Raw genomic sequence first — 22,732 nt, forward strand, 5'->3', positions numbered from 1 at the left:
TAATTGTGAAGGTGTAGGCTCAGTGTTTTTGACTCCTCCACTGGAAGTGACCCGAGGGGGGGACATCGATGCTCCAAGTCAACTGGAAGTCTCAGCTTCTCCAAAAAATGAGGCTGCTGGGTCCAGGAAGCTTGATTCTAGAACTGAAGAGAAAGGTTCAGAAGCAGTAGTGAAAACAGCTAGTGAACAACCAAATCCTGAGAAGGAACAAAACCCACAAACAATGAAGGGAAAGAAAAGAACCTCCACAGAACTTAAAAGGCAAAGTGCTTCACCTAAGACAAGGACAGATGAACTGAAAATTAAAATGCCATTTCCAAAGAAAACTAGTGTCCAAACCTCGCGGAAACTTTCAAAATCCCCAAAAAGTCAAAGTGGATGCCCTCCGAGTGTGAACGCAAGAGGAAATAATTCATTATCGCCTCAAAATTGTGAAATGCTTGAAGATCCACGAAATCCCAGAGTTACCTTATCTCCTGTGAAAACAAAGTCATTATTGAAAACTACTAAAACTGCCACTAAAGTTGCCTTTATACCTCAGAATGTGAAAGGGACAGGAATTGGTCCAAAACGAAAAGTGTCTGCCTCTCCCCACAAGAGAGGCCACCCTAAGGAACTGCCCAAGGAACACCAATCATTACATGCAAAACACTACAAAAATATCAACTCAAAGTCAAAAGTGAGACTTCCAAATTCACCAACCTCCTTGAACCAACAGCCTACTGAATCTAGAAAATCATCAAAATTTAATAGACAGGCACCACGTCCAGTTCAAGGGAGATCACCCAGATTTCCAAGGTCACAGTCAGATGAAGAGGATCCTCTGGAGTCTGTAGTTTGTAAGTATGATGAATGGTTCAAAGGATACCTATAGTGCTGGGTATTGATTACCAAATTGAGATCAATTATCGATGGCAGACTACCGATCAATAATCGATTAATAATCGAAATAATTTAATCCAGAAACCCTGTAAATACTAAATTAAAAACATGCCAAAATTCTTAATTTCATTGGTTATTTTTGCATCATAGAGGTATATATTCTTGCGGGTACAGTGGAGAAAATGTAACTTCGACATGTAATGAATTATTTAGATCATTTTACCCAGCCCCTAAGTACCTATAAACTATTTGATTTAATTCATTTTTTAACAAAAATGAAAGGAAGTTGTAGGGACATTATCACTAGAGCACATTTCCACTATAATAAATACTGATACTGTCCTCAAATTTCGTGAAGGAAGATAGAATTTGAGAGTTGTTTATTTGCTGTTTCGTACAGCTTTAGTACTTCTGAAAACTATTTACATATATTCCATGTCCAAATTAACCCAAGAAAATGCTGATTGTTGCACTTTATAAATGCATGAAGCCATATAAAAGTTGGTCAGTGATTTAACGGTTACCCATCTTCTTTTCAGCCACCTATTCAGCTCCTAACATTGTACCACATAGAAACATGACTAATAGTATTACAGATAATTATTATGGTTCCCCGCAAGGTCAGTTAACATTCTATTCTGAAGGATGAAAGTTCTGAAAAGAGTCAGTTTGATTTAGCTTTTTTTTTCCAGACATGGCTGGCATGACGGTGCTTAATTACCGAGAAGATGTTGGATAACAAGAATAGGTTAAAGCAATAGTCAATAAATGACAGAAATAGTACATGTATATACATCTTGTACTTCTTTAGTTTTCATACAGGCTATGGCGTTAAAGTTCCCTCCACAAATTGAAATAGGAAAAAAAAAGAAACTGTTACCATCTAGTCAAATTTCCCTCATGGCATCACTGATGTCCTCCTTAACCTTATCAGGTGTGTAAGAACAGTGCTTGATTCTAAATCCTGATGAAGTTGAAAAGCTGTGGAAATTTAATTTTCTTGACAATTCTTTTTATTTTTGATAAAATTACATTTTAGATCTGAATTACAAATACCTAAAGCTTTCCATTTGCCATTTTGTTTCAGCCCCAAAATCCTCAAATAAGATAGTACCATCAAAATATGCTCCAAGTAGTATCACAGACACTTTTACTAGTCCTTACCAGTCTAAACAGGGTAGGTTCAATCTTCATCTTTGAGGGGTGTCTGCTTCATGCACAGAAAATAGAAATTGTAGGAGAGGTAGTCCAGGGAAACTCCTACTGACCTGCTCTGGATTGGACTAATGAAGGCTGAAAAGGAACTGAGTCTCAAAAAAAACTTCAACAAGTTCAATTTTCAGCCATTTACACCCAATTGCCTCCCTCCCACCAGTAGTGTCCCACTATGTTCATGGTGCTTTGGTTCATTTACTTTAAAAACCCTGGTCCAGAGCAACAGGTACTGCATCTTCACAATGTAAAGCTTTTATTTGACATAGTTTGTGATAGCTTGATATTGTGAAGATGCAGGTGCCAGTGCAATGAGAACTATGGTTTGAAAAATATATCTTCGTCTCGCTCAGATTAATTCAGGACACATCTAATCGCAGCTTTAGCATACTTTTTTTGCACTCTATTTTTGTGATCCAACAGTTTGATGTAGACAGAGATCTCTCCTTTAAAGGAGCAGATCTTTGGGTGTACAGAATCTTTATTTATGGTTTCAGATTCTGACCAATCAGAAGGCAGCGAAGATGAAGGGGGACCAGTGATGACTCTATCGGGGGATGAAAAAGGTGCAGGGAGTTCGTCAAGTGAGGAAGAGCAGAGACCTTCATCTGACAAATCATATTTCACTGATGTTTGTGATAAAGATGATCTTCGAAGACGAGGATTTCCTCTCTCAGAATCTAAGCCTGGAAGGGGATATGATCCTTACGTGGATTATGAACCTTATCCAAGGAATCCTTACGAAACACCTCAGTATCGAAGGTGGCAAGAATCAAGATATCCATATTACCCAGAAGAAATGGGATACATGCCCCCACAGATTGATCCCCGATACTCAGAGCCATATGGAACTGGTGGTGTGTTCAGACGCCCCCCTGGTTTTAAAATGGACAGAAGAAGAACAATTGATTACAGATCTAAATATGGACAGCAAAGTTACCCTGCTTATAATTCAGCATATATGAGATCTGGTCCAGCCAGACCACGCCCACCAGAGACTATGACAAGAGCTGAGTATGAGATGCAAAGAATGGATGAACCTCGGGGGAAGTATGGTCATCCATATAAAGGACCATTCTACACTGAACCTAGACGTCCATATTTTCCAAAGGCAGAGCCATGGGCAAGGCATCCATATGGTTTCCATCCAGAGGAACACTATAGCTCATATCGAGTACATGAAAAAGCGCCAGTTGTTCATAAAAGTAAATATCAGAAAAGCAAATCCACGACTGACCCACCAGTCCGATCCTTCAGCAGTGATGCAGTTGAAGTGATAGATTACTCCAGAGAAGTGCCAGAGGAAGTTCCTCCACCAAAGCCCAGGCATGCAGCCCATACAAAACACAGCATAGCAGATGATTGCTTGGTAGTGGACATGAATGAGTTTAGGAAACCGAAACCTAAACGGAAAAAAAGATTACCGAAGCATTTACCAGCACAGGAAGAGATAAGCATAGTTACGGAATCAAGCGACAATGAAAGCTTAATGCAATATCCTACCAGAGCTGTTCCTTTTAGTCAGTTCTTAGTGACTCCAGCTAAAGTCTCAAAGCAGATGCATAGAATTGCTGCCAAGCAGAAGACTAAGAGGTTGAAGCCATCCATGCTACGATCAAAAAAGATTCTGAAGAGGGCCATCCACAACAGCATTATGTCTGATTATGAATCTTCTATTTGTGGGGATCCACAGATGGTTTCTCCGGATATTTTGAACTTCTCAACTGAAGCAGTTTATGGAACGAGCCAAGTCAGTTTTGAAGAACCCAATCCATCACCAAAGAGATCAATGAGTGCTCCAAAAGCAGGCAGGTCATTTTCCAAGGATAGGAAGCTTGGAAAGGGTTCATCAGTAGCACAAAAATCAAGAGGAAAAGAAATTTTGTCGGTTAAGCCAGGCGCAAAGTTGTACTCGTTTAAAGACCCTGTGGATGATCAGAGGTTTCTTCCTGAAGTTCCAGCGATTTTTATTGATGATTCTGTTGATAGAGGAACAGCTGAAGAACCTTACGAAGATTTCTACGAACAGACTTGTGAAGAAAGTGACAACCTGTTTGATGCTGAGGATGATGAGGATGAGCCTGAAAAACTAGACAAGGATGTGGATGCTGTGCAAGATGAGAATCTGGAAGAGTATGTCAATTATGCTGAAATGGAGGAAGAGTCTGCTCTGGAGTCTGAATCAGAAGACAATCAAGGTTATGGATTCGAAGATGATGAAGTAGTTGTATTGTCTGATTCTTCTGAAAAAACTGCATCAGTTGTCAATCCATTTGCGGAGCCAGAAACAGAAGACCTGGAAGAATATGAAAGGGTTTCTGGAGATGCAGCTCAAAAGTCTCAACTAATTCATGAAGGCCTTGATGATGATCCTGATATTGTTAAGAAGATGCATTCAGGTCCACCTTTCAAGAAAACACAAAAATCACCAAAAGTCTCTAAATCAAAGAAGGATATTCATGAAGACACCAAAGATCTTAAGAAGTCTCAAAGATCGAAAGAAAGTGGATCACCAACAAAAATGCAAACCAATAAAATTGGACAGATAACGGAGATGAAAAGCAAAGTTTCTAGTGATACCCCTCGAGAGGTACTGAACATCATCAATGTCAAAGAGCCCAATTTTGGAGGTTTTCCCAAGAGGAAATACAGATCTGCAAAGGCCAAAGAAAAGGCTTCCAAAGAGTTGCCTGTAGAATCACAAAACCAGGCGGAAGTTTTGGCAAATGATGGGAAGGAGGGCCACTATACACGTCCCAAAACACTTAAAAAGCAGAAATCTCCAATTACCAACATATCTCCAATGTCAAAAACATCTCTATCACCCAAGTCATCCAAATCAAAATTTCAAACAATGAGAGGCTCTGGTGGTCCAGAAAAGATATCTCAAGTGGACCATGAGGAACTTTGTCATGACCCACCACCATCAGGGCAAACGTTGGATTCCACAGAACAGATTGAGTCTCATCAGCCATCAGTTCCAGTAAGAATCCAAAAATTGGTAAAGGCTAGATTAGCTGTGCATGGGCCAAACAATAATGATTTTGGAAACAGTTCTGAAATTGGATCTAAAATTAAGAAGTTCATGTCTGCAAAATCAAAATTAGTAGAGAACACATCAGTAGAAGAATTGGAAGTGATTACAGATGATAAAGTTGATCTTGAATCTTCTCCTCAAAGACCTGAAATTGTTCCTAGAGTCAAAAAATATAAAGCTGCAAAACCGTCCATGGTACAGCCAGAAGAACCACACTCAGCTAATTCTGATGATGAGCATGCTACTGAAAATGGCCAAGTTGATCACGAAATGCATGAGCACTCAATTCCCCAGCTCAAAGATGTCCTGAACAAGAAAATAACAGTTCCTTGCAACTACCTAAACTCTATTGTACTTCCTGTTGTGGTCATGAGAAGGGCCTTGGTTCATACTCGAACTATTGCAGGGGAACCAATCTATGTCCGTGCTATCAGAACACAAATCAAAAAAGAAAAGGATCATATAGTGAGCATTAAAGTATTTGCAGATCCTTACAATTTTTCTGATGATGAGAGTGTTCCTAGTGTTAAATCATCTCTCGGAAGCAGTTCAGATTCAGAAATTCGCTATTCACTTGTTGAACCCAAAGATCTGCCAAAAGAGAATTCTCATAATATAGAAATGGAAGGTGAACAGGAAAATAGTTCCGGCTCATCACGCCAGATCTTTGATGATGCCAGTGACATCTTAGGACATCTGTCGTCATCAGATGAAGACAGCAATACTCTGTACTCTTTGGCTGAAGATGCTGTTGAGTTCACTGATGATTTGGAAAACAAGGATGAAGAAATAGCTGAGAACCAGTCTGAAACTTATCAATCAAATCAAGAGGAAGCCAAAAATGAAAACGAAATGGATGTGCAACAAAATTCTGAGGAAAATAACAAAGGCAACCAAAATGGTGTGAAATTTTATGTCTCAGAAAGACTTTTACAATCCGTGCCAACTCAAGAACCAATTTGTTCAAAAATTCTAAGAAATCAAAAATCAGATGAAACTAAAACGTCTGTGAAAGGTAGGAAAAGACGGAAAAGTAAAGAAAACACTAGAAACTCTTCTGCTTCACCAAACTTGCAGAAGTCTCCAACAACTAGTCCAAAGTCCTCAAAGAAAGGAAGACAGAGTGGCAGCAAAGTCACTCCCGAAGTTCTAACTAGTGACATCAATGAGCCAGTCCATGTGAAAAAGAAAAGGGGAAGACCAAGGAAAGATAGATCTCTGACCAGTCCAGGGCTCATAAACCAATCTACTTCTTCTGAACTAGGCTCAGTCCAGTCAATAAAGATGAGCATACCAAAGTCATCCATGTCTGAGAAAACTACCAGGGCTTTGGACAAGTTCATGGAGTCAAGTGAGTCAACAGCTTCTGATACTGTTTATACTGAAGAAGATCAACCTGGTACTCCTGAACTTTTTGCAGATGCTGAAGATTTGGTGGAAAAGGATCAAGAAATAACTGGGCATAATTTGGATGAGGAAATTCAAATGGATGAGAAGGAACAAAAAGCTTCAGAAAAGTCATCACATGATTCTTTGATGAAACCACAAACTGAGGATCTCAGAGATTTTCACAATGCTGAGAAAGCTGTTTCAATAGAAACAGATGAAGGTGTAGTTCAGGACTTTGCTACTAAATCCACAGCTTTGTCTGATAGTAGTTCTGAAGAGTCTGAGGAATTGTTTGAACAAACTTCTTTGGATGAATCAACTGCTAAAGAACTACAAAAGAAGAAACAATGTTGTCAGGACCAAGAAGAAAACCAGTCAATAAAAGATGCACCGGAAACAAACAAAGAAACATTTGAATCTGGAAATGTCGTGGAAGTCCATTCAGGGTTTGTTGAAGATGTTCCTGAGAATTCTCTTCATGATGGTGCTGGTATCTCCAAATCTTCCCTTCATGTTGGGCCGAAAGAACCCAAATTAAAATCGCCAACAATATCAAAGAGCAAATCTGTGATATCTTGTTTAAAGGCAGATGTAACTGGTAAACAACCAAGCACATCTACACCAAAATTTTTCCTGAACCAACATCAATGTCTCCAAACAGGATTAGCAGACATATCAGAAGAGTCAAGCTCAATGGATGAGGGTAGCAAGCCTATATCCAGAGGCAAAGTCAAATGGAACAAAAAATTCAGGAGAGATGTCCTTAAGAAGTCAAGAAATAATAGCTCAAAGGATCAAGCATCAACGTCGAAATCTGAATCAAACTATGAAGCTCCTATTGCTGACACAATCTCAGATATTTCATCAATTTCATCTAATTCGTTCGTTCAAAAAAATGATTCTTTGAGCATAACTGGTGTCCAATACATGAGCTCAAGTATGGAGGATGAGGAAGAGGATTATACTCTGAACGATGATGGGTCAGTTCTTTGCGTAATGGATCCGCCCACTTTCATCAAGTCCAGCACTGATACTGTTAAGAAGGCAGCTGATAGCACAAGCGATTTGGGAAAGGTGAGAACCCAGAAGAGACATGTCAGTGCCAGAGAGCTTCAGAAGCAGGCAAATGACCATTGGAAAAAGATTGCCCAGGGTCCCTCTTCCTTGTATTATGATATGGCATTAGAAAAAAATCACTCAAATCCTATAGACCTCACTGATGTCACGACCAAGAACTTGCCATCCAATGGGTTCCAACTGATCAGCTCGTTCGAGAGCTTCGATCCAAATCTTGATGAGGTCACATCCCAACAGAAGATCCAGAAAGGTGCGCATGAAATTGAAGATATCTTGGAGAATATGTCATCTCTTCTGGACACTTTGTATGGTCAGAAAATGGATTCTGATTCTGATGAAGACATAGGTGCATCAAGGAACTTGGTATCCAGTGTCCAGAATAAGATATCTGATGCAGAGGAGGTCCACAACAGCTTTTCACATATACCAGATGAAGAGCGCCAAACTGCTGATGCTTGTGTAGGATCTGATCTCGATCAGGCCACAGCTGTAGCTGACCAACGTCCTCCTCTTTCAGATAAAGAAAAGAGTCAAATCAAGAGTCCAAGAATAGCCAAAAGTATCACACCACAAAAAAGTGCTTCTCCTTTGCCTCTGCAAAAAAAATTAGATCAAGCTGTCAAATCTCCAGCTGTGAAGAAACTGAATCTTTCTGATCCACAAGGTCAATCCAAAAGCAAGCCTAGTCCTATTGATGAGAGTTTGGCTGATTCAAAACCTGGACATAAGACTGATCCACAAACCCAATTTAATCCTCAGACTGATTCAGAAGCACATCTGGAAGAGGTTGAGGCTGCCTTTGATCAAATTACAGAGGCCAAACTTTGTCCAAATACTGGTTCCCAAGCGCAAGAGCCTATGGAAGACACTAAGACTGCCACAGATCATGAACATGGACAGTTGGATGATGAGAGTGATTCTAGAACACTTTCGATTAGCGACAGTCTTTTGTCTTATACTCAGATGAACGAAACAACCCAGAAATCTATGGACAAAAGTTTGAATGCCCAAGTTGTGATTGAGCCATTAGAAAAGAAATTGATAATTGATGGTATAGTTTGGAAAAGAAAAGGATCAATCTGGAAATCTTCCTCGTCCAACTTGGTCAAGACATCTTTGGAGATCTCTCAGTTCCTGAAAGACATGCGACAAGATGCTAAACCAAAAGACAGCAGTACCAAACAGAGACAAGCTAGCACATCAACTAAAGAACTGACAGAGTTTGAGAGAGCCATCAGCAGTCCTAAGAATTTAGTCAAGAAAGTCAGAAAAATTAGGATCAAAAGATTACCCATTGAAGAATCTGAAACTTACAAGATTGACAATGCAAGTACGAAAGCCACAAGTCCAGAAAAGATCAAATGGAGTCCTAGAAAGGCAACGAGTCCCCAAAGAGAGATAACAAGTCCGAAAAAGGTGATGATCAGCCCCAAAAAGGTTACCATATTGAAGCCAAAATCACCAAGTCCAGAAATTCAAGCACCAACTTCTAAATTGGCCCAGAATATCTTAAAGAAGAAACAAATAGAAGCTGAAAAGTTGCAGAAAGCTGAAGTAAATGTTGTATTGGAACTTCCTGGCTCATTTGAGTCCATCCTGTCGAAAAAATCATCACCAGTGAAGGCAACAAAACATAAACCCAAGTTTGATTCCAACTTTAAAATCCCTAGCAAGAAAAACTTAGCTGAAGGAGAAGAAAGTGAATTTGTTTCACCTCTTGAAAAAGGATACCAGGATGATTCTACCACCTCCTTTGAGTTTCAGACCAACAAATCTACAAGTTTGCTTCAATCTGGAAGATCAGTTATGGAAAAATCTGGTTTTGTCTTCGGTGACACGAAGATCATTCGTTCACCTTTTGCAAGAAAAAGTACAGCAAGTGCTGAAACCAGTATCCCTATTTTTACGTCAAAAGTCAGAAACAGTCCTCATCCTGAGGGTGACTTCCAAAAAGAGAAGTTACTTAAGAATTTGGAATCTGCTTTCTCCTCCAAACCGTCCAAAAGCTTCACGTTTGGTGCCTCCTTCTCATTTGATCAAAAATCTTCAGAAGCTTTCAGCACTTCCTTGGGATTCCTGAATTCAAATTCAAAACCATTGTCTGTGTCCTTATTGGCTGAAGAGAAATCTAAGTGTCCTGTATCGCCTTCAGGTTCCATAACCTCTACCTCAAGCAGGTCTACTATCTCATCTGTCAACAAAATAACAGTCAAGCGTAAACTTATTGAATCTTTAGGCACTAGTTTCCTTTCTTCGAAGAAGTTGAAACTTTCCGAAGCTAGCAGCAGTACCCCAAAATATCCTGCCGCTTCAGCCAAACCAGAACTCATTGAATCTTCAATCAAATCTGCTGAAAAGCCTCTCTGTATTGCCAAGTCTCCAAGGACTGAAATGAGTCTGTCCAAAAGCTCTCTAGGCACTGACTTCCACATCTCAAAAACCAAATCTTTTGGATCAAAGAATGTCAAACTTGAACCATCAGTCCAGATCATGAAAAAACTGGACACTCCAAAATCAAAATCTCCATCAAGACCTGGATCAAGATCAATTTTAAAGGCAGAAGAAGATGAAAGTGCCTTTATGACTATTGACCAAACCGGATTCGAATCGAAACTTGCATCGTCTTTAGAAGAAGGGGAACTAAGGGACTCAATGTTAGGATCTGATTCAGATGAAAGGGGAAACAACTCTGATGAAGAGGCAGAGATTAATTCTGAAAGTGAGAGTATTGATGATACAAGTCATGTTTCAAGTTCGAAAATTTCTGACATCAAGGGCAGTAACTCTCTAACTGCTAAGCCTGAAAAGAATCAAGAAGGTTCGTCAATTTCAAAAGAAAACGAAGATAATGATGAGATGATGATGATTCGAAGATTGTCAGGAGAGATGAAGAGTACAGTGAAGAAAGTTCGGAAGATGACGAAGACAAAGAGACCAAAAGTCGTGTGGAGACCAGTCAAGATGAGAGTGAATCAGAGAGTTCGGAAGAGGAGAAGACTGTCGTGGAACCGCTACTGGATCTTTTGGAAGAATATGAAGACGAGTTTATGGATGAATATGTGGCAGAGGTCAAAAGGTAAAGGTCATTATTTTTGGTTTAATAAATAATAGATTGAAAAATTGTTCATATCATGGTTTTGCTAGCTGGTGCCAAGTGTGAAATGTAAGGAATTTGTTACAGATGTTGCATGTTGGGGGCTGCTTGATTGGTGAGTTCTGAACATTTAGAATATACCAGAAGTTCAATAACTCAAGTTAAAACCTGTTCAGAAATCACCAATCAAGTACCACTTTATTTACATCCTATGTATCCAATTTGTTTTGAAATGCATAATGGAAATCCTGAGACCCAACCAAGTTTTGTGGATTTGTCACATAGTTTATTTGTGCGAACAAAATAATGTATATTGATTGGATTTATAAGTTCTAAAGTCCTTAAGATGGAAAAATTGACGTTTTAACAGAATGTTAAGTTAGCTTAAAAACTTTTTCCATTTTTCAGTAATGAGAAAGAGACTAAGAAAAAGAAGCCAGCCATCTTGGATGACGATTTAGATGAGTCTTTGTCTGAAATCAAGGTACCAGAAGACCAGGACAAGACATCAGATTTGGATTTAGATCCTGAAGTTGGCAATTCTCCTGAGTCGTCTGTGAAAGAACAACCTGGACCACCTCTCATTCAGGTAATTCTTGTGGAATAGGTTTTCATTCTTATTCACTTGTTTTGTATGAAATAAAAGGTTAAAAATGGTGAGCAATCTTGCCCTGTGATCATTAAGCAAAACTTAACGCAGTTTTTCTGGGAGGGAACATTTTGTCAATTAAACGATCGAATTTGTGGTATCTTATGAATTCTGAATTGCAATCTTAAAAGGTGACTCCTGCTGTGACAAAACAATCTTTAAATTTTTTATAAAAAAAAGAGGTTGTTGATCGTGGGATAAATGTTGCTACCATTATCTTGAAGCTGATATTGTTAAATTAACATTTCACAAGTTCTGTCTGGTGCAGAAAAGTAGGACGTAAAAACTCAGGACATTTTCTTGGAATTGGTAACATATGCAGAGTAAGCAAAGGCCTGCAAACTTTGGCTGCTAGATTAAGCAAAGTATTGACATACATGATGAAAATCAAGTCGCTCTCAGTTCACTTTGATCATGTAGAATCTTAGATTTTAAAAGTTCAGAAATAATGTTTGATATGAAAAGAAAGATTTTTATTTCAAATTGTAGCAATTAACAAAAATGAAAAATTCACAATGCTATTATTTTTGAATTTATAGCCTCCACAAATATTAATTATTTCATTTCACAACAGTTTTACCTGTTACACATAAAGAAAACAATAACCTCGTTATAATCTGATATAATTAACTAATATTGTAGAATCCATTGAAGATGATTCCAAAGTCCTACTGTTTTAATTATGTGAGAGATCCTAACAGTTGTAGAAATACTGATTGTCATTTTAAACACCAGAGACCAAGCAAGGTAAGTCTATAGTCTTACAGACAATTCTTAGCACCAAAATATAAGTGATTCTTCTAGCCAGTAGAAAATATAACCAATATATATTAACATATATTATGCAATGCCTTACCGTCTCCATGGGAGCTGTGGTTTCACAGTAAAGTGATTGTTCGCTAACCTGATTGTCTGGGGTTCAATTTCGGCATAGGTCGAGATGTTAACTTTAGATTTCAACTTTGTGTCCACCTGTCAGTAATGCAGCAAAAAACGTCAAGTCGTTTGGAGGGGAATAAACTGAGGCCACTGTGCTACAAGCTATGCATTTTCAAGATACCTTGACAGTGGGAAATCGGGAAAAAGTAGGCGAATGCTTTTGTCCTTAAAGCTTGGAGTTTCCCGTCTTCATAAGCCCAGTTAGTTGAAGAAAAGTATGATATGAAGCTCATTTCCTTTCCTGTCATTTATACCCTCCATGACGGCTAAATCCCTCTCTTGATTATTCCAGGAAGAATGTACTCAACACATTTCCAATGAGATTCATGTAGCCATTAAAGAAAACCGACCCAAAGATGCTGTAGATTATTTTATGGAGTTTGAAAGAGCTGGATATGGAATAATACACCATTATGTAAAACCTGTATTATTTTGCTGTTATCAGCTTGGCTTCACCTATACACCTATAGCCCATAATCTACTGGGTGTGCTGTTTAACTTGGAACTACTGGATGCAGAGTAAGTTGAATTTTCATATTCACTGGTTGGAAATATAAGTCTTTTTCCACAGCTATTAATGTTCATATACCTATAAGGTGCTCAGCTTAGTTTTACTCAAATTGACGCTCACATCAAGAAAAGTTAAAATTTGGAGATTAATGTGATAATGCCAGAAACATTGTGCTCTAAGGAATAGATTGATATATTTTTATCTTTGATACAATCAGTTATACACCTGTAATAGCTGCTTTAAATTTGAGTAAAATTTCAGCTGAGTATGATAACAATTTTAGTTAGATTAATTGGCTCATTTATGTAGACACAAGCGTTTAAATCCCCTTCATTTTATTGACTCAACAAAATATGATAAACATTTATTTTCATGTGAAGGTGTAGAAAATTAGATCGAAAAACAACATCTATTTCTGTGGCCAGGGAATTTTGTCCCTAAACATGAGATAAGCTGTATTCAATCAGGTAAAAAATACTTGAAAAATATTCAACTTTTATTATGTTTTAGTATTTGTGACGGGTTTATCCAGTGCTGTAGTGTAAAACGAAGAGAGTTTAGTAAACTATTATGGGAAATATTTGAGGTTATCCAGTCTTTGAATATTCAGCCCACTCCTGAATCGATTCTCACTTTGTTAATGTAAGTAGCTTACACTTAGATTTTATCTATCATCTATATCTCTTTTTTTATTATCAAAATCCTCAATTGTTTTGTCGTACATATGGTATTTTTCAATGTAAACGCAACAAATGGTCAGGGTGATATTTAGCGAAAAATAAAACTCGATTTTCATTATTTTATTTTCATAGTTCGGGCTTTGTCTTCCCTTTTAAGTTGCCTTGATCAGGTGGCCTTTCTCCAAAATCACATTTTTTCAGTCAAACACAGGTAATATAAGTAAAAGCGTATGACGTTAACGTTGTATGATGTCACTTAATAACCGCCGGCTGCTCCGGTATATATTTATTATATTGATGTGTGGCCGGTACACCGGTCGCTAGGGTTGAAAAGGTTAAATGGCATTTACCAATAGTAGTAGGTACAATATATAAACACAACTTTATGGAGCAATAATCATTGGTTGAAGTTTTACTCTGTACTAGAGAACACCTGTGATTATTGGTCTTAAAGCTGTTTCTTATGTAAACAAAATTAAGGAGTCTAATTTGGTCTTGTTCAATTCAGATTTAGTTTCCATAATCAGTGACAACCATTTTCTCATCAAAAGTTATTGTGATAGTTCTAGATTTAAAGTTTTTTTTACTAATTTAAATTTTTTAGGACGTTCTATGAGTGTAAATTTGTGAAAGAGTTATTTGAAGTCATGATTTACAGCAACGAACTAGATTTTACCATTCCTTTAATCATTCGGAACTTTGCCTTGACGGAAGCCTTGAATAACCCAGCCGAATATTTTACCTATGCTGTGAAATGGGTTCAACAAACAAACGAAGAATTTTTGCTTGAATTTGATCATAAGGTATATACATGGTCTTTCTATTAGTTATGACTTGTAGCTGTTATGTTATATACTTGGAAATATCCATGTATATTACCGTCAACCCAGTGCAGAGACTAGGGCTGCAACGATTCACCGATGAACCACGATTCTTTCCTTCTTGTCGATGCATTGCGTTGGATAAATATAATCGCGATGCATTGGCACAATCATTTAACTTCCTTTAATAACAAATGATACGGTATGTCAGATTGTGTGTCATGATTTTATATCTTATTATAATTTTCACCAAAACATTTGTAAAAAAAAACATTCCTGTTTTCGAAAATTAAGTATTTTATTTCACAATTCTTTACTTCTAGATGTTCTCATGTGCTAAATTGTTATGATTTTAAATATTTTTACTATTTTTCCTCTGTTCTTTTCTAATAAATGAATTGCGATTATTATCACAATAAATCGTATCGTCAGATGGGTATCGTTTAGTGTATCGAATCGGAACTTCAAGAATCCTTGCAGCCCTAGAAGAGACACATATTTTTGTTAGAATTTGAAGGAAATCAATATCCTATTATAAGATCCTATCTTTGATAGCCATCTTTGTTGTATCACAGAAGTTTGGCTGTATAATAAGAGTACTCGACTGTAAACAATTTGACTTCTTATATCTTATTTTAGATGCTAGAACAGCTAATCAACATGTTCTCACAAAGTAAACAAATGGAATTGGTGGAAACATTGAATGTCATACGAGTCAGAAAGCTCAGGGTAAGCTTTGACCATTAGACTTGCAAATTTACATAGTGAAACCCTTTCAATCCATTATCTCTATAACTCTATTCTGACATATTTAAAAAGTCCTGACTGAATCACTATATAATATATAGAAGGAAACCTTCAATAAACCGGCACCCCCTGTACACCACAATCCTACATTTAAATAAGGTCCTAAAGTTGCTAATTGTTATCCATAAAGACAAATATTCTATTTCGTGTCAATCAGTACATCCTATCAAACAGTTGACAATATGTAGTTAATTAACTATAATTTAAAAAAAAATAATTGCGTTTTGACGTTAGGAAAAAAGTGATTTTTTTTTTTTAAATTATAAAAGGTGCCCCCTATCTATATACTCTTATACTACTATTAACATCTCTAAATCAGCATCTCTAGATTATTTGTATATTTACAAATTTGTCCTGTCCTGTGCCTGTGCTTTTGTAATACTGTTTTCAATGCAATGTTAGAACAAGTATTCCCCACAAAATGGAGGTTTGCTGAGCAATATTTGTGTCTAAAATTTAGAGCATAAGATTTGGACCTGTCAATTTCTGCCAATATATCAGGGCTGTTGATTTATTTTTTTCCAATCAGACATTTTTGAACGATATTTTTGTAGGGTTAATACTGTAACATGCTTCTCATACTTAAATACCTCTTTATTACTCTTTATCCTTAATAGAGGAAATTTTAAATTAATATACTGTTACTCAACAATAGTAATTATCAAGTATTAATAACATTGTGGTCTGAACTTTCCTTAATAAGAGTTACTTCCCCTTTATTTGAGTACATTTCTTGTCTTCCTTCCTTCTTCTGATTTCTGTCTATTGAAGTTAAAAGATGAAGCTCCTCAAATTGAAGAACCAGAAATTGATCGTGAGGAGGCCAGGATCCAGGCAGCTACCAATTTTGATACTCCAGAACTTCAGAAAGAAGAAAAGACCTCCCATGCCCACAGAATTCAGGTTTGTTTCGATTGAACAGTTGATTTCTTCACGCTTCAACCATATTCAATCCAGAATGAGGCTCTTAATGCAAACATAAATATGGTGACAGTGTATCTCTGCAGTAAAATCACCACCGTGACGTCTTTATAGCCTTCTTTTCAAATCCCACTGACTCAAAATTAATCATATTTTACATCATTAAAATTGACATTAATGAAACTATTAAATGATACTATCAGATGAAGTTTGCCTTCACATATTTAGATTGACTATTCCTCCGTATGGCGTCGCCATCTTTGCATTTTATGCCTGACAATCGATGGTTCATTTAGGAGAAGGTACTATGTCCAGGGTTGCCTGCTTAGCCCAAAAATACCAAATATTTCAAAACCTTCACTTATATTTTGCTATCTACATGTATTACAGGGATGTAAGTTATCATATAATTGGGAATATTTAGCCCAGATATTTCTGGACCTGTGTGGCACATCGTGGCCGAGAAATACAGACTATATAGATCTCTATATTGATACTCTCACTTCACCAAAAACAGAGACTAAAATATTAGAGGCTTTTAAAAAATTCCTGGAGAAGCTTCAAGAAATTGTTAAAGTTGGTAAGTTGATGACATAGAAGTTTTACCCCTTATTTTTGAAGATAATGAGGCTTTTTTCCACCTTTCAAAAGAATTACAGCGAAAACATAAAGATATGACAATTGTTTTGAATAGTGATAACTGAAGATATTTTTGGAGCAGAATTTGTCTTTTTCTGTTAAAGTTTAAAAGTATAATCAAAGGCTTGAGTAAAAATTATTCATGGTTTGAGAATGCATTGTTGAATGGTAGAAAAGCCTTTAGTTGTTCCAATAGGTTAATAATCCAAGACCCCTTGTGATTGGGGTTGGTCTCTAAATAGTTGATGCAACTTTCTTCATTCCATTCAAATCATATTGTGTTACTGGAGATTATCATGTTAAATTTGTTGTTGTAATCACTCAGAGATTTGATATATGATTAGACCAGTGGTTCCCAACCTTTTTCAACCTTCACACCCATGGAGCAATCACCTTGACCTTTCACACCCCCAAAAATTTATTTCATCCACATTCCCAGCATGTTAAGATGTGAGGTGCTCTCTAAATTCAAAAAAAAAATTTTTCCTACGCCAGTATTGGCCACACCCCTGACACTCTAGTCCCACATCCCCAGGGGTGAAAACACCCCAGATTGGGAACCGGGGGATTAGACTGTACATTTCATTTCCATTGTAAGAGAGAGAGACAGGAGCTTTATAAGCTATAGCCTGTTTTCAAATCCTTTTCATATATTTGTGAATAAAGAAAATTACGAAAAAAAACTCTTATTTCTATTGCAGAAAGAAATCATAACGTGTTGTTGGAGTTTGATACAAGATCGTTGAGTCAGATTTGTTGTGGTATAATACAGTTCTGTTGTAATAAACATTATTATATTACTGGGTTTAACATTCTAGAACAACTAATACAGTATGATATAAAAATCTGTAGCCGTTCTCCACACACCATCCACGAACCATTGTTAAATATTTTAGAGATCTGTAACCAAGTTTCTATACCACTAGCTGCTGTTAGAGTCTTAGAAGGTGAGTTCTGTAAACACTCTCACAGGCACAATTCTGGGACGAAATATATTATCCTTGATCTAGAGGCTTGGAAGTATCAGGACATGAACAATCTAGAAGGCAAATTAGAATTATTTATTATCAACCAAGAATGAAACCTATTGAAAAGGATCTAAAAAAACTACTTACCATTCAGTATGATGAGTTATTTCCCTTTTACAATATTTAAAAGTGATTAATGACTCAAAGTTAACTTAGCTATGCTAGTGATTGTCACTGCCAAAAGTCTGAAATTAAACAATGTTGCCAGTGTGTGTTTTTAGACAGTTTGCAAATACTATACCAATGTCATCTTATTGTTTCAGATTTAAAATGGCTGAAATATAACCAAGAAACAGTAAAAGATGTGGATAAATATGGTCATATTTTAGATGATCTGATCGTCAAGTCCGTTAGCAAGAAACTCAATTATCAAGCCTTCCAACTCTTGTCTTTTCTGATACATATTCTAGAATCAGGTAAATTGAAGCACTGTTTTATGCCAGTCATGTAAGGATGATATAATACATATCATAATATGAGCCCTATATCATACATATCATAATATGAGCCCTATGACATACATATCGCTATATGAGCTGAAGACAAAAGCAACACTTTGTGTTCAAAGTACTATTGGCATATCTATTATTCCAACTGAAACTTGTCATTCATTTGGATTCCGCCTCATTATGTGAAGACATATTTGTCCAGTATAGGGGTTTTCAACTTGGGTGATTTTGAAATTTCTCGATTACAATGAGGCACTTTGTCGTCCAGCTTAAAATTTTTGACAATCATAATTTAAGTTGTTCCATTCAGTCAGGCTATTTTCTCTGACATGAAATAGAAAACCAGGGAAACCTAAGAGAAAATCACAAAACAGTAATAATGTATAGAGGAGATAGGTAATGCAATGGATCCTGTGATAGTCAAGTGGGCCTAGTATGATAGTACAAATGATATACTCAGCAATGCAATAGGATAAGCATATTATGGCATGTCAATGGCTATGTTGAACATATTGAGAATGAAAAATTGTATATTTTCAGGTGGAAGAGATGTTGAGGAACTTTCTAGTAAGTTATTTTAATATTTTCTATGAACAGTTTCTATTAGACATTTATTAAAGGGTTTTTTCATGTGTATCAGGGACACTGATAGCATCCATTTGAACCATTCCAGTTTCAATCAGATGTCTTTGGTTCCTGTAATTCCAATAAAACTAAATGTTTGGTGATGTGACTAATCAGGAAGGGCCTTGTGTGGTAAAGCATATTTTGCGATTAGTGACAGCATCAAATATTAGATCACATTCAAGGGTTAAAACAGGGACTTTAGTTGAGATGAATTTTGGCATATTGTTTGCTGTTTTGAAAAGGGCTATTTATTTTATTTTCTTTTGATCCATTCGGATAATAAACCAAGATCCTGTGTGCTACGGATGGGCATGTTAGCGATCCCTCGACAGTTGGAAATAAAAAAGGAGCAAACTAATGCCGCTGTCTTGGCAAAATTTCCCTCATGGTGTTGCCCGTCTTCATTAGCCCACATGGCTCAGAAAAGTAGGACATAAAACTCCATTTCATTTCCGAGATTTTAATTTTACTCTTGTTTTCTTCTTTCAGGTCTTAAAGCTCATTTTAATGAGATTGTGATGTCCAGTCTTTCAAAAGGTGTTGTTGAACCTGCGCTTAAAACATTCCAATTAGATCGTGAGAAACATCGGAAAAAACATTTGTTAACACCCATCACTTTACGATCATTATTCGCTGCTCTTTATCAAATAGGTGATATAGAGAACACTCAACGGGTTTTCAACTACGCCATGGCCCGCGAGGACATTTATATCACACAAGAAAACAGACGACAGATTGTGATTGGTTCAAATTTAACTTTTGGAGAAATTGATTTTCAAATTCGGCATTATCTTTTACAAATGTACAGACTGTTTTGTAACAAGACTATGTCTGGAGAAGTGCTATCTTTTGACGAATTAAAAATATCCATTATTTTAAAACGTGAGGATTGTGCCAATGTACCATTCTTGTCCACGGCCGCACCTCAATGTCAGTATGCAGCATTAGAGTTGATTAAGCTTTCATTGGCTAATTTGAATCCACCAATCAGCTACCACCAGAGATTTACTGCACCAATGAATGGTGGAATTTTCTTTCTCAATCCAACTGATGTTCAGAAATACATGCATACGTTAGATTCTCAAGGTAAAAAAGAAGACTTTCCCCACTTTCAGTTGTCTGCGTAAAAATTGTTTGTCATCCCTTTAGTTAACTTATTAAAGGGAATGTAAAGAGGTTTGATTGATTTTGAATGTATCAGGGACACTGAAAGCATTAATTTTCAATCATTCAAATTTTCAATCAGACGTCTGTGTTCCTGAAATAAGTAAAAAACTAAGTAATGAAGTCATTAATTGCGACGAGCCTTATGTGGAAAAGCATATTTTGCAGCTAGTGACGTCATCAAACAGTTTAAGTGGAATTGCAGGAACACAGACGTCTGTGCAGAAATGGAATTGTGCTAATCAATGCTATCCGTGTCCCTGATACACCTATGACAAAAATAGAAAACCTTTTTACAATCCCTTTAAGTAGATAACAATAAGGCCTCAATGTTTCGAGATGTTTGACATCTTTAAGCAACTGATTTTCCAATAACTTTTAGCAGCAAGTGGAATCTGATAGAATCTCTTCAATCATTGGATTTAGACTTTGGTGACGCTCGATCGGCAAGTTTTGAATAGGTTCCGTCTAGTCTAATTCTGGACTTAATCGAACAGACAGAACCAGGTTATGTCCCGTTTAAAATTTTCTCTGCCATTTTGAATTCTGTCTGCATCTACTATTATTTTTTGGAACTCTGTTCCAAATTGTTAACTTGAATGTTCTGTTGATTCCATGATTCCTGAACACGCAGAACTCACTAATCGAGCAGCCCCTTTAATTTGACAAAAATACTGAATGAATTAATTTTCTGCTTGCTATTTCAGAAATCAAACAAGGGCTGAGATTTACTCCCAGTTCATCTCAATGTGTAGGAAGAACGTCAGGTCCTTTATTACCAAGACATGGTTATCCAGATCGAAACCGATTTCACTTTTCGGGACATGCCCATAATGTACGCCAGCCACGATTTCAACCGAGATCTAAATCTTTGCGCTGGAATTGAAAAATTAGAAAAATTTGAGTGAATTTGTCATTAGTTCTGAGTGTTTTTGACATGAATTTTGTGTAAAATCCTCCTGAAAGACAAAAAAAATGATAGAATTGACGGAGAAACATTTGTTTTAGTAAGTTTATTAATGGTGACATATTGTCAGAAGCTCTGGATGATGACGTCACTAGAGGTTAACCCTTTCAACCCTAGCGGCCGGTTTACCAGCCACACACTAACACAATATATACCCGAGCAGCCGGTCGTTGCTAAGTGACATCATACAACGTTAACGTCATACGCTTTTACTTTTATTACTTGGAGTTCAGGGTATATAACTTTATATTTCATTTACACTCAGTCTTCAAGGGATTAAGAAGTGATGAAGAAGAACTATGGACATATTTTACATAATTTTGTGACATTATGTGTTCTAAAATCAGCATTTAAAAGGTGAAAAGCATTTTGTTCTGTTATTTTTTTTAACTTTTAATGTTATGCCATAATGTATGGTTAGTGTACGAAATGAAAGGGAAAAAGATTTATGTGAGAAAGTGAAATTAGAGTAATAAGGGACTGAGGCAAGTGCCAAAGACTATGATTTGTGTTTTATATGTTATGGTTTGTTTTAAGAAACATGGAGTGTTTCAGAAATAATTGAGATACAGATATAAAAAACCCTATTTAAAAATGTGGTAAAAGATATGAAAATTTATGAAAACCTCGAGATATATGATTAAAGATAAAGTTGAGGTACTTTCATAATGGGTAGTCCTTTTAAATTTATAGTAGTTAATTTTACATAAGGAATATTCCATTCCCAGATATCTGGGTTTCCATATTATCCGCAACAGGTTACCAGTACCGAGCAGGGATATTTATGTATTGTTCAAATCATGGATTTAAACTGTTTATTTAGAAGTAATTAGCTCTATTTATACCAGACTTTCAGTACAGACTGTTCATGTTCAAGACCTCTCGACATTTTGAAATTGAAGAAGATTGGGCTAATGTCGCTGTCCTGGCTAAATTTCCCTCATTACACACTGCATGACAATGCCTGTCTTCAATAGCCATAAGGTGCAGAAGAGTAGAATGTAAAACTCCGTTCATTTCTTTTTCATTTTTTGGTGCGTTCACAATAAACAAAAATAAATGACTAATAAAATATGGACATGGATGTGGTTTATTTTATGTTTAGGAAATTTTGTTCAATGTACTCTACCGTGTTTTAAGAAAAATTTAAGGGTTTGAATCTTTGCAATACTTCTAGATTTCTGCAAACTATTTTAGAAAAGTTCAAATAGTATACTCAAGTCTTAGAATTAATTTGTAGTTTAAATTCCCTGTTGAAATTTTTTATAATTTTCGCATTAAAATTTGACTTTCGTTGACATATATTATTTAGATGTTAGAATTGATTAAAGGGTTATGGTGGTAGAAAGATTTCATTGTTATTTTTTAAATCTGTTATAACCTAGTTAGTTTTAAAATGTTGAAGGGAATTCTAGTTTAATTTCAAAGTGTAACACTGGGTATATTATGTGTAATATTATATCTATACCTTTTTCATAATTTATATATGTTTTCTTCCTATCAGGCCTAACTTAGGCCACCTAAGCTCGGAGAGACACCTCTCATTTTTTGCTTCCCCTTCAGGCAGTTTCTAAATAATCCCCTGAAAGTACTTTATAGAAATCATAATAATGTACCACCATATTACAGTCCCAAATCGAAAGCTGCAGTATGTCAGATTAATGTTAAGACACAAAAACTGCATTTAGTATCCTTATATCCTTTTATCCATCATTGTGTCTATTAATTAATCTTATTTACCCCATTTAATGCATAGAAAATGCATCTAATTATAATTTTCTGTATCATTTATTTTGTTTCAAATTCACGAACAGCTGTGAAATAAAACAACTTAAACTC

The 22,732-nt window shown here is 36.4% G+C and overlaps 1 protein-coding gene across 1 annotated transcript; it reads left to right on the forward strand.

Annotated features, from left to right (window-relative positions):
* Window positions 1–1,459: 1,459 nt before the first annotated feature.
* Window positions 1,460–22,732, forward strand: LOTGIDRAFT_233840 (hypothetical protein; the record flags this gene model as incomplete). Its single annotated transcript, XM_009060769.1, has 17 exons — window positions 1,460–1,502; window positions 1,694–1,816; window positions 1,970–2,059; window positions 2,592–10,665; window positions 11,100–11,280; window positions 11,983–12,087; window positions 12,572–12,798; window positions 13,301–13,432; window positions 14,075–14,273; window positions 14,931–15,020; window positions 15,870–16,001; window positions 16,410–16,599; window positions 17,360–17,605; window positions 17,950–18,102; window positions 18,676–18,702; window positions 19,252–19,848; window positions 20,634–22,732. The coding sequence occupies 17 exons, from the start codon at window positions 1,460–1,462 to the stop codon at window positions 20,810–20,812; spliced, it is 10,788 nt and encodes a 3,595-aa protein (XP_009059017.1). The 3' UTR covers window positions 20,813–22,732.

This window comes from Lottia gigantea (assembly GCF_000327385.1).
Source record: "Lottia gigantea unplaced genomic scaffold LOTGIsca_44, whole genome shotgun sequence".
Taxonomy (NCBI): domain Eukaryota; kingdom Metazoa; phylum Mollusca; class Gastropoda; family Lottiidae; genus Lottia; species Lottia gigantea.